General features: G+C 44.5%; 1 protein-coding gene across 2 annotated transcripts in view; it reads right to left on the bottom strand.

Annotated features, from left to right (window-relative positions):
* Positions 1–19,330, bottom strand: part of hipk3a (homeodomain interacting protein kinase 3a) — a 278,159-nt gene that overhangs the window by 248,833 nt on the left and 9,996 nt on the right. The window contains exon 2 of one of the 2 annotated variants that reach the window (XM_038807891.1): positions 16,581–16,676. The exons of the other annotated variant lie outside the window; for it this stretch is intronic. Coding sequence (XP_038663819.1) covers positions 16,581–16,605 — 25 coding nt within the window. The 5' untranslated portion in view covers positions 16,606–16,676. The remainder of the gene's footprint in view (positions 1–16,580; positions 16,677–19,330) is intronic. 2 annotated transcript variants of the gene reach the window in all.

The following is a 19,330-nucleotide window of genomic DNA, read 5'->3' as shown; positions in this document are numbered from 1 at the left end:
TACGCAAACAACAAAATCAACCATTCCACCCCAAAAGACACCTGCGGCAGAAAGACTGGTAAGCATTGGAATAAAAATTAAAACTGTGGCAAGATATTCATCTTTACCGCCTGCGCCCAGCTCGCCAGTGATAAGCAAAGACTATCATTGCCAAGAACTTCGCACCCCCATCTGCCAAAAAAAAAGGGTGAACGAACACAGCCTAGACCGCCCAATTTCGGTTCCAACACAGTGTTTAAGTTTCCACCTAAAATTAACTGATGCATTTCTGGACTTGGTATGGCAGCCAACATCCTCTTCATATACCTTACATCATTCCAATTCAGGGAATACACGCTAACCAACATCACCAACCTCCCCTCCAAAGCATCCGTCACTATAACATTTCTGCCTCCCTATCTGCCACCAACCTTCTCCATTTGAAACCCAAGTCTCTCACCCACTAACAGCCCTATCCTCTGGGCGCTGCTATCAAAGCCCGAATGGAACTCCTGACTCACCCAACCTTCCGAAGCCTAACCTGGTCAAATGCGAGAAAACTCTCATTCGCTTCACCAGTCTACCCAACTCACACACGTTCCACGTTACCATTCGAACTGGGGGTCTCTCGCTTTCCACCTGCCCTCCCATAAATCATGACCATGACCAAGGCCCCGCCTCACAAGCGAGACAAGGCCTGCTCCTAATCACGGTCAACCAATTACCCCCCCCCCCCCAACTTCCCAGAAACACAACCACTTCCTCTGGAAACCACTTCTCTTTGCATAATCCCCCATCCTCCCTCCAGTCACACCTCACAGGCCCATCGAAACCTGTCCACACAGGCTCAGCCGGCCAAGGCCCCTCCCCCAATCCCGCTCATGTTCACCAGCCAATTTAAATTTGCTGGCCAGGTGTCCCTGCCAGAGCCCCCTACATCACATGCCTTGCACAACATCCAACAGAAAAACTCTCCCCACGCCAGCCTTTCTGAACAACCCCACACGAAAAACCCAAAGGAGCGGAAAACCCAAACTCCAACATCCTCAACGATCCCCACACAACCACAACATAAGAGCACCATTAGAACACAAAGTTCAAACTCAATTCAGTCCCAATCCTTCAGTCCTCATGAACGCCTCCGTCATCTCAAAATAATAGTCCTTGGAGTTATGCGTTTCTCTCAACTTGTCCGGGTAGACCACCCCAAACCACACAGTACACTTGTAAAGCGCAGCCTTCACCGTGTTAAAGGCCGCCCACCCTCTTGCCAGCTTCATTGTGAGGTCTTGATATATGCGAATGCCACTGCCTTCCCACCTCACCTCCTAATTCAGTTTGGCCCATCTCAGCACCTTCTCCTTCGTCTGATAGCTGTAAAAACAGACCATCACAGCTCTCGGTTGATCAATCGCCTTTGGCTGGAGCAACCGATGAGCCCTCTCCAGCACAAATAGGGAGGTGTTCTCCTCTCCCTCTTCCCTCTCTCACTAACCCTCCAGCTCCTCAGGCAGTCCCACAATCCGCATATTCTGCCGCCAATCAGTTCTCCAGGTCCTAACTTTGGCTCTCAGCCCTTAATTGCTCTCCTCCACCTTCCGCAGCAACTCTACCATCAAACCAAGCTGGTCGCTACGTCGCGATGATGCCTCCTTCACCCCCTTCCAACACTACTTCGTGCTCCGACACTGCCATTGACGTCTTTCCTTGAGCCTCCTTTATCAGGACCACCATATCGTCCACAATTGTCTGAGCGCTCCCATCATCTCCTTTCCACGCCACTCAAAATGCTCAGCAAACTGCTGCTCAAACTCCACCACCATCACTTGGCCAGTGTGCCCATCGTAATGGGCGCAGCCCTGCCTGACGAGCTTGCTCTCGCCATCTTTCCTCCAACAGCATTCCGCATCAAACTAGAGCTCTCAAACAGACGAGCGCTCGTTCCTTCTCATCCCATATTCTTCCATTGGGCTTTTGACATTATCAAATTACCACCACCTCGTGAAATTTCCCCCCCAAAACTGGGTGAAAAGGGCCAAAAAAAATGAAAGCTCCAGCGGAAGACGCAACCTCCACCGTACATGTCTTCACCAGAAGTCTCTTGTTTTCAGAGAAAATCATTTTTTTTTTTCCATGCAGCTTCATCGGTTTGCTCAAGTCCTGAATCATGACCTACCGGCTCGGAGGAAAATGTGCTATCACTGAGTCAAGATACCATTTAATCCCTTGTAGTCATAGAAAGATTTGATTTTATCCAGCTTTGTGTTCGTTCATCACTAATTGAATTGCAGTTAGCTACGTGAACCAGTCACTAGATTGATTTCTGATTCAGGGATGAGGACCATTGCCCAAAGATGAGAGGCCGAGTAAATTGGGCCAATACTGCATTGAGTTTAGGAAAATTAAAGGTGGTCTCATCATAAAATGTCACGTCATCATTAGAAATTTGACACCAACTCACACATAGCAGATATTAGGACAGGTAGGTTTTATGGAACAGTGTAAAGCAGAGAGGCAGAGAGGTTTAGGAAAGGAATTCAAGAGCTTCAGACCTTGGCAGCTGAAATCATGGTTGCCAGTGATGGAGCGAAGAAGTCAGCATTGCCCAAATTGGAGAGAAGCAGAGATCCCACGGGAGTGTAGAGATAAGGATGATCAAGGCCATGGAGAGGTTTGAAAACAAGAATGAGAATTTTCATTTTTAGTGTTTCCAAAATGAAAGTCAATGGGCTTCACAAGCACAGAGAATGATGGGAGACAGGGACTTGATGCAAGTTAGAATACTGACAGCAATGAGCTCAAATTTAAGACAAGAAGTCTTACAACACCAGGTTAAAGTCCAACATGTTTCAAACACTAGCTTTCGGAGCACTGCTCCTTCCTCAGGTGAATGGAGCAGTGCTCCGAAAGCTAGTGTTTGAAAAAAACATGTTGGACTTTAACCTGGTGTTGTAAGGCTTCTTACTGTGCTCACTCCAGTCCAACTCCACATGTGCATGTGCATCTCCACATCATCGCTCAAATTTATGGATGGTGGAGGGTTGAAGGTCAGCCAGGACAGTGCTGGAGGGATCTATCTTGTTTTGCCTTCAGAATATAAAGCCAAGACACTCCAACAGCTCAGAAATTTCAGCTGCGTCGTAACTGACAGCAACCAAATATGCTGGTGGAAACTAATGCAGGGAGGAGAAAGTTCGCAGAAAAATTTCCACAACACAAACCATATCCAGAACACTGCTTCCATTGAGGAAACCAGCACTGTTGAGATGCAGCAACTTCTCGCTTATTCCAATAGCCTTCCAAGAAGATATCATGACCCAATAATCATCATTCTCTCGGATCTGTGCATGAGGACTCTAGCAGTATATCAGGTTGCCATGGTTTGAGTCCTCAGTTACCTCTGTTCCCAGTCATTACTCCAAAATTGCCTAATTGTTGACGATAAGTTAGACGTTAAGCTTTTCCATCAAGAAACATTAAACCAAGATGTATATAGCTTCTAAAAGGCTGGCGCCTGTAACATTATGCGTCCTTAAAGCTAGCAAATTGTGCTTGCTGCATTTTGAGTTTAATTATAGATGATAATCTTAGATAATTTTTCATTTAGCCAGATGACCAGGTTGCCTTCCTTTTTTTGGATTTCTTTTCACGCATGTGCAACAGGAAAACATGTAATGTGTCAGTGTAACATTCCAGTGTGCTGGTTGTGTCTCAAAAATGTAGCGAAGGGAGGAAGACGACACAACAATTTTAACAGAAAAATTAACCCATCTCCTTTGTGAATACCGGAACCCGAGATAAATCTGTATTCCTTAACCCTGCAAACGCAGGGCAGCACGGAGGCATAGTGGTGAGCATTGCTGCCTACGGCCCTGAGGACCCGGTTTGAATCCTGGCACTGGGTCGCTGTCTGTCTGGAGTTTGCATGTTCTCACTGTGTCTCCATGGGTTTCTCCCCCACAACCCAAAGATGTGCAGGTTAGGTGGATTAGTCACGCTAAATTGCCCAAAATTGGAAAAAATAATTGGGTACTCTAAATTTATTTTTTAAAACCTGCAAACACAGAACCTTGCATTTTTTCTTTCTATTCTACAAGTATTAAAGATTCACATAGGATGAGAGACAACCCCCAATCAGCCTTTAATTTACCAGCATAAATCTGAGAGGGTTAAATGAAGTGGTGTGGGGAAGGATTAGCCTCATATTCCACTGATTGGATGTTTCTTTTTATGTTCCTGATGAAACGTATTACAGTCATGTACTGATTTCAGTCTGAGGAACTCGAGGAGCAGAGGATGATCAGCAAACACTTCAACACTCCGAACAGTGATAGCATGCCTCCAAATAAGTAGATTGCAGTGAGTATAGCAAATGACCTATACGTAGCTCGCAGACAATCATCCTGATATTCTTGCCACCATACCCATTCTCCAGGCATGTCAGGTCACAATGATCAGGAGGGCACATCTGTGTGTCCTCGCCTGTCTGCAGACCTGTTCTAGTTTAACCAGAAATGAAAGGTACAATAAACAGGCACACAGGTTGTCACTCAACCGAACACATCATTTTATAGTGCAGAAAGATGAAATAGACTGAAGAAGAAAATATACAGGCTAATTTTCCAACTGGCGTAGTTTCTGCACAATTGCTTAATGAACTCCCACTGTACATGTTTTAACACTGCCCTTAACCCTTTCAGTGCGTGCATTATCTGGAGGAACATAGCGAGAGAAATTTAGTGGAACTGCATTCAAACAAAGCAGCATCAGTTGGGAAATACACTCTCCAGTTTTTCCAATATAACCAATACCTCTTAAGAATATGCAGACAATCATTACTGTTAACTCTTCATTGAGGATTAACTAAATGAAAACCTTGCCCATATTCCGGTAAATAACTCGGCGATCCAGCTATTAAAAAATCCTCCATCTGCGCACACTACATATTCACAAAATCTTCATTCCTACCGTCATGTTTCTGTTGCATTTTTGGATCAATGTTTTCCCACTACAAATCCTTATGATGGCATTTATAATGAAAAAGACCTGTGTAAATTTATCCCGCTGTAATCTTGTCCTCTCACCAGAAATGTGTTTTCCGGTTCTTCAGCCTGTTCTGCAAAGAAACTCATAGGTTCAAAATGACTCTACTGCTCTCCTTTCCAAATCATGTACTGTAATAGTCCAGTACAAAAGGCCGACATGATTCAGCCCATCAAGTCAGTTCCAGCTCTTTTCTACGAATAATCCAGCTAGTCCCACTCCCCTGCTCTGACCCCAAATTCCTGCAAGTATTCTTCAAGTATTTAGCCTACTAGTTAAGCTACTAGCAAAACGCATCAATCAGTCAGGCAATGTGTTTCAAATCCTAACCTATCGTTCCATAAAACCGTTTTTCCTCACGTCACCGTATTTCTTTCCCCTCAAGCTGCCCTCGAGTTATCAACTCTTCAGTCATTGGAGACAGTTTATCTTCATTTTCGTGATTTTAAACATCTCGATCAAATCTCCCTTGTGACTTCCTTGCTCCAAGGAGAACAAATTGCAGTGAGCTTTGCTATTTAACATAAAGTGTAAATACTATATAGAAAGGACACAATGCAGGAATTTAAATTGCAACAGAATTAAATCAGCATGCCTTAGTTTCAGGAGGCACCCGTCACAGCTCACCCGAAAGCTATGTTTGGTCTTGCCTATCCATGCAAAATGTCACAGGAAATTAGTTTGTGTACTATATTACAGATTTAATGCTTTTTGACCCTTTGTGTGAGTGACAGTGCTTTTATCTGACCCAATTGGAATGGTTTGTGCTAGTTGCCATGCAACTTGAGACACTTAGAAGGTTGTGCACATGGTTGAGCTGATGTATATATATTGATGCTGTGGCAACGTGCTTCTAAAAAATAAACCAAATGTTAAGTAGATTCATTAAGTTAAGTGATCAAATTAGAGCAGCACGGTGGCAGTGGTTAGCACTGCTGCCTCACGGCGCCGAGGTCCCAGGTTCAATCCCGGCTCTGGGTCACTGTCCATGTGGAGTTTGCATTCTTCCCGTTTCTGCGTGGATTTCGCCCCCACAACCCAAAGATGGGCAGGAAAGGTGGATTGGCCACGCAAAATTGCCCCTTATTGGAAGAAAATTAATTTGGTACTCTTTATAAACAAAAGAAAAAAAAGTTAGGTGATCAAATTAAGAACAGTCCTGCCCAGAGGCACCATTTTACATGTTGACAAAGAGAACAACAGTTGAATAACAATTCAACTGTTTTTCTTGGATTCTGAAATATCGCACGGAAAATTCCATACAAGGGACAGTTCCTGTCTGCACAGAGCTCCAATACTCCTGAGCTCGACTTACGAGTTGTGTCGCCAATTCAAAAAACTGCCCTTAAAACTGATCTTTGTCCATGAAATCAGTGCCAAAGCAAACACCATCAAAAAAAAAGCACCCCTTCCAAAATCATGCCTGTTCCAAATACCTAAAAAAATCCAATCTCACTTTATCACCTTAATACGATCTGCCACTTTGCAGCCTCAAACCACCATGAAACTCAGTTCGGCCTTCTGCTGCCCACTCGCTAATTCAGTCACTGCAATACAGAGGGTTGAATTCTCTGGGTCTGCCCGCTGAAAGCAAGATTTCCGATTAGCCGGGGAATCCCGCATTGAGGGAAAAATTCGGGATTCGCGTTGGACGGCAAACTGGTCGCAATGTTCTGTGCCCGCCCTGCCATAGCAGGTTTCCCAACATCCCTGCCAGGATTCCCACCCCAACACATAAGAGCTATTATGCATGTCATCCTTGAGCAGGACACACCAGTCACAAGCCAGGTGGGTGGATCCTTATCGGAGAACAGGAGAAATTATAATGGCGAATAAGGAAATGGCAGGCACAGTAACTGAATACTGTACTTTATAGCTGTCGTCAAAGCTGAAGGCACAAAAATCCTTCCAGAGATTGTAGGGAACCAAGGGTGTCGAGAAAATGGAGCAATTAATGGGACTGAAGTCCAACAAATCCCTGGATCAAATGGACAACACCATAAGGTTTTAAAAGTGACGGCAACAGATCGTGGACACATTGGTTTTGATCTTTCAGAATCACCTAGATTCTTGAATGGTCCCCATGGTTTGGAAGGAAACAATGCAAGCAAGAGGGGAGACAAATCTGGGAACTATAAACCAATCAACCATTTGTAAAATGATATGATCTATTCTTATGACACAACAGGTAGAATATTATGGGGCAGGGTCAACATAGAATCATAGAATTTACAGTGCAGAAGGAGGCCATTCGGCCCATCGTGTCTGCACCAGCCCTTGGAAAGAGCACCCTACTTAAGCCCACACTTCCACCCTATCCCCGTAATCCAGTAACCGCACATAGTCTTTTTGGACACTAAGGGACAGGCAGGGCGATCTGGTCCCTGGGGGGTGCCCCCACGGTGGCCTGGCCCGCGATTGGGGCCCACCGATCCGCAGGCGGGCCTGTGCTGTGGGGGCACTCTTTTCCTACGCGTCGGCCGTGTCAGCCGACGCGATGGCCGACGCGTAGGTGAACCCCCCTCCCGCGCATGCACGGGGATTACTTCAGCAGCCGCTGATGCGCCCGCGCATGCGCAGACTCGCGCCAGCCGGCGGAGTCCCTTCGACCCCGGTTGGCGTAGCGCCAACGGCCTTCCATGCCAGCCGGCGGGGCGCAAACCACTCCGGCGCCAGCCTAGCCGCTGAAGGTGCAGAGGATTTGGATTCTGCACCTTTGGGGCGGTCCGATGCCGGAATGGTTCACGCCACTCCGTCCCGCCAGGACACCCCGTCCCGCCGGGTACGGGAGAATCCCACCCCAGGTTTTTTGATGATACAAAGTTAGTGGGAAAATAAACTCGAAGGAGGATGAAAATAAGCTGCCAACAGGTTTAGACAGGTTAAATGAGTGGGTGGGAATGTGACGGATGGCATATGTGGGGAAATGTAAATTTACCAATCCACCTAAACGGAACATCTTTGGACTGTGGGAGGAAACTGGAGCACCCGGAGGAAACCCACGCAGACACGGGGAGAAAGTGCAAATTCCACACAGACAATCACCGGAGGCTGGAACTGAACCCGGGCACTGTGAGGCAGCAGTGCTAACCACTGTGCCACCCTTTGACAGGCAAAACAGAAATGTAGATTATTCTTAAATGGTGAGAGACTTAATATTCAGAGGGCTGTCCTTGTATGCAAATCACAGTAAAATAACAAACAGGTTATGGCAAGCAAATAAGGCAGCAAATGGAATGGAAGCCTTTATTAGAATAGAATTGAAGGATAAAAGTGAAGTTTATTGCAATTGTACGAGGCTTTGGTGAGACCACAACTGGAGTACTGTGTTCGGTTTTGGTCTCCTTACTTAAGGAAGGACATACTTGCCTTCGAGCAAATGCATCAAAAAGTTTGTCAGACTGATTCCTAGGGTGAGGGGATTGTCTGATGAGAAGAAATTGAAAAGAACAGGCTGATGTTCTCTAGAATATGGAAAAATGAGAAGTAATCTCATTGAAACATACAACTCTAAAGGGGGTTGGCAGAGTAGATGCTGGATATTTCTCCTGGTTGGAGAGTCTAAACTAGGGATCATAGTCTCTGAATGGGATCGACCATTTAGGATTGAGGTGAGGTGCGATTAATTCACTCAAATTGTGAACTGTTGGAATTTTCTACCCGAGAGGGCTGTGAATGTTCAGTCGTTCAGTATATCCACGGCAAAGACTGACAAATTTTGTTTACTAAGCAAACCGAGGGATATGATACTGCAAGGTGAGATATGATTTTATTGAATGGTGCAGCAGGTGCAAAACAGCTACTCTTGCACCTACTTCCTTATACGCTATACAAAAGACAGACCTCTGACCACGTACAGACAGGAAAGCTTGGTATACCAACATTAACAATATCTCCACTGCATAACAGAAGTTAATTTAAGAAGCTGGATAACTACAGGAGAGAAAGGAATAAAGATATGCTTCGATGAAGTGGGTTGTGAGGCAACCCGCGTGGAACATAAATACCGGGATGGGCCAGTTGATTAACCATCATGTTTTTCTATAGTTACGACAAGACTCAATTAAGTGTGGATCCAGTTTGCAGCCACAATTTGTCCCAAATGAAAACAGGTGCTAAATGATTTGGCAACCTGACATCGATTTTAGCATTTCTCAAATAGGCTGGCATTTCTACATGCGGTCATACCAATAGTACTGCAGAAAGAGGATCATTTTTTCGAAGCGAGCTTCAGCAGCAGGAACTATTTTAGAAAATAAACTTCGACAAAATTAACTTAGCAAAAACTTAATTAATGTGAGGATTGCAAATTAGTACCAATAATGCAATGCAAAAGGAGCTTAATCAGCTCCTGACATGGCAATGTGCAATAAGAAAGGCAAGTTAAAGACCAGAGAATCACCTTATTCATTAAAGGAACATAGGACTTGGGGGGAAGGCCATCTGGCCTTTAAGCTTGCACTGCTATTTGATAGCATCATGGCAGATCTGGTTGTGGCCTCGACTCCACTTTGCTGTCTGTCCCCTAACGCTCGTCTCCCATCTAACAAAAATCTATCTAACTCAGCTTTGAATAGATTACATGACCCAACCCTCATTGTTTTCCGGAGAAGAGAATGCCGTCAAGCTAACAAACTAATGATGCAATTAAGCTCCCCCATCGCGCACACCAAAATTCCTACCAACAGCCAGAGGAACAAATGCCTGTACAAGAACACCCATCATGCAAATGTACCAAATGCCAACACACTTCATACAGAATCATAGTGTTTTTTGTCACAGAAGGAGGACATTTGGCCAATTGTGTTGGTGCCTGTTGTCTGCAAGAGCAATTTAGCTAGTCACAACCCACTCCACTGTCTCTTCCCCGCTTCACCGCAATTTGTATCCCTGCATGTATCTATCCAAATCCCTTTCAAAGGGCATTATTGAATCTGCCTCTACAAAAGCATTCGCTGGCAGTACGTTCCAGATTGTAGCCACTTGCTGCATAAAATATTCTTCCTCTTCTTGCCTTTAATTCTTTTGCCAACTACCTTAAATCTGTATTGATTATTTCTTGATCCTCCTGCCATTGAGAACAGTTGCTCTCTATTGTGTCCTGACCCTTCAAGGTTTTGAACACATTTGATCAAATATCCTCACAACCTTCTTTCTCTTGGAACTTAGAAGTAGGAGCAAGTTTAGGCCATTCAGCCCCTCAAGACTGCTCCACTATTCAAATAGATCCGTGTTTTTCAAACCTTTTTGCCCAGGACCCAATTTTACCAACCAGCCATCCTTTGCGACCCACACCGACCGACCTTCGCAACCCACCATTTTTGCTTACTTTTAATGCAACAGCTGAGCCTGCTTGGTCCTCACGATCTTACTTGCTTTGTCATTCGATGGTATATTTCTGCTAAGGACTTCAGCTGATGATACAAGTTCTCACTGCAACCTTTGAAAAATATCAATATCCTCGAACTCGCCATGCTTAGTCTTCAAATGCCTTTGAAGTTGAGGGTTTTAATCTTTAATTTGCCAATACGTCCCTGCATATAACACGCATTGGCTTTGCAACCGGATTTGCATTGACGCAATTAATAAACCCATACCTCAAGAAAACTTATTTATATTGCTTTGCTCCTGATTTCAGCTTCTTAATGAGTTGTTCACCAGAGGCCCTGAAGCTCACACAAGCATTGGTGACATCTGCAAAATGGAGGAATCTATCTCATGCCCAGTGCATGTAACTTCAGTGTACTTCTCCCTACTACCACTTCTGGAGAGAAGACTCCATCGATTTTCAAAAAGAATCTGCTCCTGGGTCGGTGCGCTGACACCAGGAGGCAGCTGTCTGCTTCGCTGGGCTCCAGGCCATTGCACTGCTGAGGAGGCACGGCATTTTTAAAACCTGGTCGAGGTTCTTGAGAACTTCTTCCCACGACCGGGAACACTGCGACCAATGGCCCCATGACCCACCTGACACTCGCCCACGACCCCCCCGTGGGTCATGACCAGGAGTTTGAAATAAATCACAGCTTATTTTCTAACTCAATGTTTTTACACTGTCCCTGCATGATTCGCCACAGGAACAAGGAGAACCAATCCCCAAATCACCCATTCAAATTGCCACCTAGCATCCTGCTGGTTTCAGGAAAGCCCAAGCTTCTCTGTTCTATTCACATCACGCAAGTCCCTCATCCCTGGAATCATTTGTTGAAATCTTTTCTGCACCCTTTTCAATGCCGACATATACTACTCAAAGAGCGGTACTTACAATTGAACATGACATTCCAGTTGAGGCAAAACCAGTGTTTTGCAACGGTTCAAAGAACAAAACAGCACAGGAACAGGCCCTTCTGCCCTCCCAAGCTTCTACCGGTCATAACCCCCCCCCCCCGACCAAAACCCTCAGCACTTCCTAGTGCTGTATCCCTCTATACCCATCCTATCCATGTATTTGTCAAGATGCCTTTTGAACGCCTTTAATGTATCTGCTTCCACAACCTCTCCTGGCAGCGCATTCAGGCATTCATCATCCTCTGTGTAAAATAACCTGCCTCGCACATCTCCTCTAAACTTTGCCTGACGGACCTTAAACCTATGCCCCCTCATGACTGACCCTTCCACCTTAGGAAAGAGTGCCTGCCCATCTACCCTACCCATGACCCTCATAATCTTGTAAATTTCTATCAGGTCGCCCCTCAACCTCCGGCGCTCTAATGAAAACAGTCCAAGTCTATTCAGCCTCTCTGCATAACACCCTCCAGACCAGGCAACATCCTGGTCAACTTCCTCTGCACCCTCTCCAAAGCCTCCACATCCTTCTGGTAGTGTGGCGACCAGAATTGCGCATAATATTCCAAGTGTGGCCTTACCAAAGTTCTATACACATGCAGCATGATCTGCCAGCTTTTATTTATTATAGCTTTCGGGGCCTCACGGTAGCATGGTGGTTAGCATCAATGCTTCACAGCTCCGGGGTCCCAGGTTCGATTCCCGGCTGGGTCACTGTCTGTGCGGAGTCTGCACGTCCTCCCCGTGTGTGCGTGGGTTTCCTCCGGGTGCTCCGGTTTCCTCCCACAGTCCAAAGATGTGCGGGTTAGGTGGATTGGCCATGCTAAATTGCCCGTAGTGTAAGATTAATGGGGGATTGTTGGGTTACGGGTATACGGGTTACGTGGGTTTAAGAAGGGTGATCATTGCTCGGCACAACATCGAGGGCCGAAGGGCCTGTTCTGTGCTGTACTGTTCTATGTTCTATGTTCTATGTACCCAATTTACTTTTTCCAATTAATGGCCAATTTAGTGAGGCCAATCCACCCAGCCCAGTGTTCTTCAAACTTGGGGGCGTGACATGAAGTTGGTGACATGCAGCCAGAGAACTGTGGTGAATGAATTGTTTTCCGAGTTGAGGAAAGTGTTCGGTACTCTGGCCACAACTTTTCTTGATCTATATTAACAATTTAAACTTGGGTTAACGGGGTACAATTTCAAAATCTTAAGATTACACAAAACTTGGAAATATAGTGTACTGTGGTGAGGATGGAGATAGCCCAGTGCCAGCTTTTATACTCTATGCCCCGTCCAATGAAGTGAAGCATTCCATATGCTTTCTTAACTAACTTGTCCACTTGTGTTGCCACTATCAAAGATCTGTGGACCTGCACTCCCAGGTCTCTCTGATTTTCTATATTCCTAAGAGTTTTGCCATTTACTGAATATTTCCCTCTATGTTCGACCTACTTCCTTGGTTTTCTACTCTGTACCTCTATTAAGCCCAGGTTCCTGTATGCCTTTCCTCTATTAAGCCCAGGTTCCTGTATGCCTTCTTAACCAATCTCTCAGCCGATCTTGCCACATTTTGTAACTTGTGCACAAATATCCACATGTCTCTCTCTTCATGTGCTTCCTCCCTTTGTTCTTCCTTCCAAAATGTATCACGTCATACATCTTCACATTAAATTGTACCTGCCCATTTCACCAGCCTGCCCTGCCCTCATGGAAGCTGTGCAGGTAGGTGGATTGGCCACACTAAATTGCCCCTTAATTCATAGAATTTGCAGAAGGAGGCCATTTGGCCCATCGAGTCTGCACCGGCTCCTGGAAAGAGTACCCTACCCAAGGTCAACACCTCCGCCCTATCCCCACAACCCAGTAACCCCACCCAACACTAAGGACAATTTTGGACACGGAGGGCAATTTAGCATGGCCAATCCACCTAACCTGCACATCTTTGGACTGTGGGAGGAAACTGGAGCACCCGGAGGAAACTCACGCACACACGAGGAGGATGTGCAGTGACCCAAGCCGGAATCAAACCTGGGACCCTGGAGCTGTGAAGCATTTGTGCTATCCACAATGCTACCGTGCTGCCGTGGAAAAAATGAATTGGGTACTCTAAATTTTAACCATCGCCCTTGACATTCATCGCTGAAAACCCCACTGTTAACATCCTGGGGGTAACCATTGGACAGAAACTGAACCGAACTAATCATATAAACATCATGGCTACAAAAGGAGTTAGGAATCTAGGAGGCTTGGAATCCTCTTGGCAAATAACTCAGATCCTGACTCCTCAAAGTCTGTCCACAATCGACAAGACACGAGTCAGGAATGTTATAGAATATTCTCCCATGCCTGGATGAGTGCAGCTCCAACAACACTCAAGAAGCTGGACACCACCCAGGGCAAAGCAGCCTGCTTGATTGGCATCACTTCCACAAGCATTCACTCACTCCACCAATGCACACTAAGTGCAGTGTGTACCAACATGGAAAGATCGCCACACTGGCAGTGTGTACCACCTACAAGATGCACGGCAGGAATGCACCAAGGATTATTAGACATCAGCCACAAAACACACGAGCACCATCTAGAAGGACATGGGCAGCACATACATGGTCACACCTTTACCAGGACGTTCACCTCCAAGCCACACACCATCCTGACTGTGCCTTTCCTTCACTGTTGCTGGGTCAAAATCCTGCAACTCTCTCCCGAGCAGCACTGTACACGTACCTACACCAGATGGATTGCAGCGGTTCAAGAAGGCAGCTCACCAGCACCTTCTCAAGGGCAATTAGGTTGGGCAATAAATGCTGGCCTAGCCAGAGAATCCCTTGAATTAATTTTTTAAAACATAAATTTAAAGGCGAAGATGGCAATTAAAGACTAATTGAAAAGAAAAATGGTAAAACACTGGAAACACAGATCAAGACAACCAGCACCTATGAAGGGAAAAAATAGGTTAACATTTCAAACAGATAGACGTAAATGTAAAGTCCACAACCAAAATGTTAATCTGGCTTTCCTCTTGACTGACCTATTGAAATGAAATGAAAATCGCTTATTGTCACGAGTAGGCTTCAATGAAGTTACTGTGAAAAGCCCCTAGTCACCACATTGTGTGTTTCCAGCAATGTCTGTTTTGATTACAGATAGACAGCACGTGGTTTCCCGTGGCAATGATTCCTTGTACAGATCAAACCCACTATTCCAAATTCGCTGTGATTGAAGGAGGTTCAGATATTGATTTGTGAATAAATTCACTCAAAACTACAAACCAACTCTGCCACGGGATTAGAGAATCCCATCCCTTATTTTTCACTCTGCCACGGGATTAGAGAATCCCATCCCTTATTTTTAAACTGTGCCCCCTATTTCTAGTCTAGTCGAACAAAGGGGGACATCCTTTCAGCATCTACTTTGTCATCTTATATGTTTCAGTAAGATCATCTCTTAATCTTCTGAACTTCAATGGATAAAGGCCACTCCTGTCCAAACTTTCCTCATAGCAAAGCAGCCCACTCCTGGCCCCCAATCCCAGATATCAGTCGAGTGAACCTTCTCTGAACTGCTCTTGACGCATTTATATCCTTGATTGCATTGCGATTTTCTAAGTTCCCCGCTATAACCTCCAAAATAATATATTCCAGCAATTTACCTCTGACAGATGTTCAGCTAACTGGCTTGTTGTTTCCTACTTTCTGCATCCATCCTTTCTTGAACAGGGGAGTCACATGCACTCTTTTCCAATTTGACAGGGCCTTTCCAAGATCTAGGGAATTTTAGAAAATTTAACGAATTTGTGCTGATGTCTCTAGAGTCTGACTCGAACCTGCGATCCTCGTGAATTCCAAGATAGGAGTGGTAGGGACCTTTCTTTTGGGGTAGAAAAAACAAACTGAGTGGTACTAATTTCACCAAACATTCTCCCTGTTGCAATGGACAATTAATCTAAATTTAAACTGCAGGAATGATTCTAATAATAGTTAACGGCCCTTTAAATTGTTCTTTTTTCGATAAGGCTATACCACAGGATTATTGTTTGCAGTTTACCATTGGGGCAGCACGGTAGCATGGTGGTTAGCATAAATGCTTCACAGCTCCAGGGTCCCAGGTTCGATTCCCGGCTGGGTCACTGTCTGTGTGGAGTCTGCACGTCCTCCCCGTGTGTGCGTGGGTTTCCTCCGGGTGCTCCGGTTTCCTCCCACAGTCCAAAGATGTGCGGGTTAGGTGGATTGGCCATGCTAAATTGCCCGTAGTGTCCTAATAGTAAGGTTAAGGGGGGGAGTTGTTGGGTTACGAGTATAGGGTGGATACGTGGGTTTGAGTAAGGTGATCATTGCTCAGCACAACATCGAGGGCCGAAGGGCCTGTTCTGTGCTGTACTGTTCTATGTTCTATATCAGCTTTATACTCAGTTTGGTTTTCGGAAACAATGCAATGTTCTTGTTTGATTCCACAAAGTTAAATGATTTTTTTCAACTGTTCACTGAGTAAGAACCTTTAAAGTGCTTGCTTCCACATACCACCCCGTCACATCGCTCATGAGAATCACAAATCACTTCACTGACAAGTTACTTTGAAGGCAACGATCGCTGTTGTTAAGTTGGAAAATGCGGCAGCATGGCAATTATGTGCAAACAGCAACAGGCTGAACTCCAGGTAATTTGTTTTTAGCAGGATTGGTTGAGGGAGGGATGTTGAATTTATGCATTATGAGTATGTTATGTCTTTCAGTAACAATCTGTTCAGCGGAACTCCCAAGAGAAGCACCCTGGACCCATCGCAAAACTGGACAGCAAATGTTTATGACAACAAACGAAAATCTGGTGATTTCAGCAAGGAAAAGACTGAAGACCAGCGAAGAACAAATACCAGGGAGCTGTCCTGAGGAGTAACCATATTCTTGGCTTTTCAAAGTCATTAATAAACTGTTCAGATGTTGCTTGTGTAGCTCTATGCCTTTCAACCCTGTGACACACTGCAAACTGCCCATCATTCTGCATATAACAGGAGGCAAGCAGAGGCATAGCCTGAAGGTAGACGAGTTCCTTGGATAGTGCATCACAAAACTCTACTTCACCCACAGGATTTACACACCACAAAATAGTGCAAGAAGAAAATAGTCAGAAAAAGATGGAATAGCATAGCTATATGCATCTCAGCAGTGGACAAAGCATGCCACACATGACAGACGTGAAAACAAAGGCTTTCATGCTCAGAATACAATCACTTTCACTCTTGACACTCAACGATGCTCATTCACAATTTGCAGTGTCCCCTACCAAAGTGGTCCATTCGGATAAACATGGTTTATCTAGCGCTCCCAGTGTCTCACTAGAAGTCTTTTGGCTACGATTAACAAGTGGTTCCTCAGAGTTCTGAAGAGAAAAAACATATTGAAAAGATTATCTAAAATGACTTGCAAATGATCTGGAATTGTCTGTCATGCATTGCTGAATTGGAACAGCAAGTGTCCATGCTCTTATTACAGCTTCAAAGTGCAACACAGTGTTCACTTGTGCCAAATGCTTATATTGGTAATCAAATACAGCATTATCCACACTCTGAAATGACAGGATAGCAGTGGAAATTTTCTTAGCTCGCATTAGTCCGTTCGCTAAATTGAAAAGCGATCTTTTTGACAATACTCTTTTTTTAAGCCTAATTTTGGCAGTTTAGATGCAATTTGAATCAATTGCATTGCTAAATAAGCTTCTAGAGCACACTGTAAATCTATCAGCTGGCTTTACAGCACAAAAACAGCAAGTAATGCATAAACAGAAACAGCTCTTAAAGGGTGGCAGCATTAAGCCAAAACATGACAGTCCCAACAGGTTACAGAGAAGAAGGGAATGTTTTTAATTTGTTAAGCAGTAGGGGTCAATGTTTCATAAATTTTCAGCCACAAAATAATAAAGGGGGGGGGGGGGACAGATTTATTATTTTGTGGACAGATTTCTGTCCACCTTTTCCTATGTTTTACTGTATTTGACTTATAACAAACTATTTTTGCTATAAACTATACGAGTAAAGATGTTTTATGCGATGATAGCACTCTTTCAGTTTTGTTGCTTTGCAACGCCTTGCAAATTACACGAGTGTTTGCGAGAGATCTCAGTCAAAAAATTTAAAGCAATTGCAGTACTTCAATCAATTAACCAATTGGTAAGGTCAGAGCTTCACAGCTTGACTGATCCACCACTGGCAATGCCTTCTACTGCCAGATCCTAAATTCTGGAATTTTATCCCAAAATCTCCACTGCTTTTCTACTTCTTTCCCCTCCTTCAAGATACTTTTCAAAATCTATAGGTTTGACCAAGCTTTTGTACACCTATCCTAATATTGTCTTTTGTGGCTCAGCATCAAATCTGGCTTGGGAATCGCACCTGTGAAGTGCCCTTGGATGTTTTACTGTGTCAAAGGTGCGAGATAAATTAAATTTGTTGTTCTTGATCAAAAACTAGCATGGAAACTCAACAGAGGGGACATGACCTCCAGATCCCATTGATTTTAACAGGAAAGGCACTTGCAAATCTCAGTTGAGTCATGGTGGAGCGGAGGAAGAGAGCCCTCTTCCCACACAAATTAAGGGAGTTATTGCCGGAAAGGGGGCTCAGAAGCCTCCACTCGTAATACTTAAGCAATTTTCCTGGATTCAGGATCTGCAAAATCAGAGCTGAAAAGAAAACACAAAGCAAAATCCATTTCAGCATTTCTTTCATGTGTTTCTCAATATATCCAGCGACACTGGGTCACACTCATGCAAATTTACATATCCAACATGGAAAGATCGCCACACTGGCAGTAATTATCATTTACAGTTTTAGTTGCTTAATGAGCACAGCCATTAGTGAACAATATATGCTTTTTTTTTAAAACAAAGACTTCATAGCATTAATCTTTTGTTGAGAAGTCAAAAGGGATTCCAGAATTTATCACACTATGATTCTCTTTAACATCTGCAAGGTAGTTATTACATGCGTGTTTTGATACCAATATCCATTTATAGGCAGGTTTACCACAAAGGAGCTTGAAACTTAAAATACATCAAAATCATGAAATCCCCCCCCCACCCAACCAAACCTACAGATTATGCTACCACTACCACACCAATCTACATTGCAAAGCACATCTGTTCTCATTTTGCCACACCATTCAGGGACCACTTCTCCTGCTAACACACCATCCAAGGACAATCCTTTCTCCCTCTCACCAAATATAACCACTGAAAGTGGTCTCAGCCTTGGCTCAATAGTAGCATCCTTGTCTCTGAATCAGACATTCTTGACTTCGAACCCCACTCGAGAAACCTGCAGATGTAATCAACATTTCACTGAAGTACTGAGGGGGTGCTGCACTGTTGAAGGTGCCATCTTCCGAATGAGATGTTAGATACAGCCCCCAGCTACTCTCGGAGGTGAAGCAAAAACTCCCACAGCAGTATGAAAGAAGAACAGGAGAGTTATCTGGATGTCCTCGTCAACGCTTGCTCATTGTCCAGCATCAGACAAAGACATGAGTTGGTCAACACCTCAGTGCTGTTTGTGGCAGCTTGTTCTGCACAACTCAGCGGTTGTCAGTGACTCCTTCAAGAATTTTCAAAAACTGTAAAGCAATTGAGGATGTTCACAGGTTGGGATAGGCGCTACATAAATCCATGCCTTGTTTAACGTTTTCTCTCCATCTTCTCTCGACTCACCTTTATACAGGTCTCCACAAATCACTGTTCCACCTTGCTGCCAATTATATCACAGGAAGTTTCACAGCATAGGAATTCACGAATAGGAATAGGCCATTCGGCCCCCCAAGCCTGTTCTGCCATCTAATACAATCATGAGTAAGCTTCTCCCTCAACGCTATTTTCCCCACACTAACCTCACATCACTTGATGTCTTTAATACCGAGGTATCTAAAACATTGATCGCAGTTGACCAGTCAATTTGGAACTCGTTTCCAGTCAACTGCACACATTCTGCACATTGTGTAGAGACAATGCATGCACGATGTGCACTCTCTCTGTTTAAAAAAAAA

Source organism: Scyliorhinus canicula, chromosome 9, assembly GCF_902713615.1.
Source record: "Scyliorhinus canicula chromosome 9, sScyCan1.1, whole genome shotgun sequence".
NCBI lineage: Eukaryota > Metazoa > Chordata > Chondrichthyes > Carcharhiniformes > Scyliorhinidae > Scyliorhinus > Scyliorhinus canicula.
The sequence above is the reverse complement of the archived record's forward strand: the minus strand, read 5'-3'. Positions and strand labels throughout refer to the sequence as shown.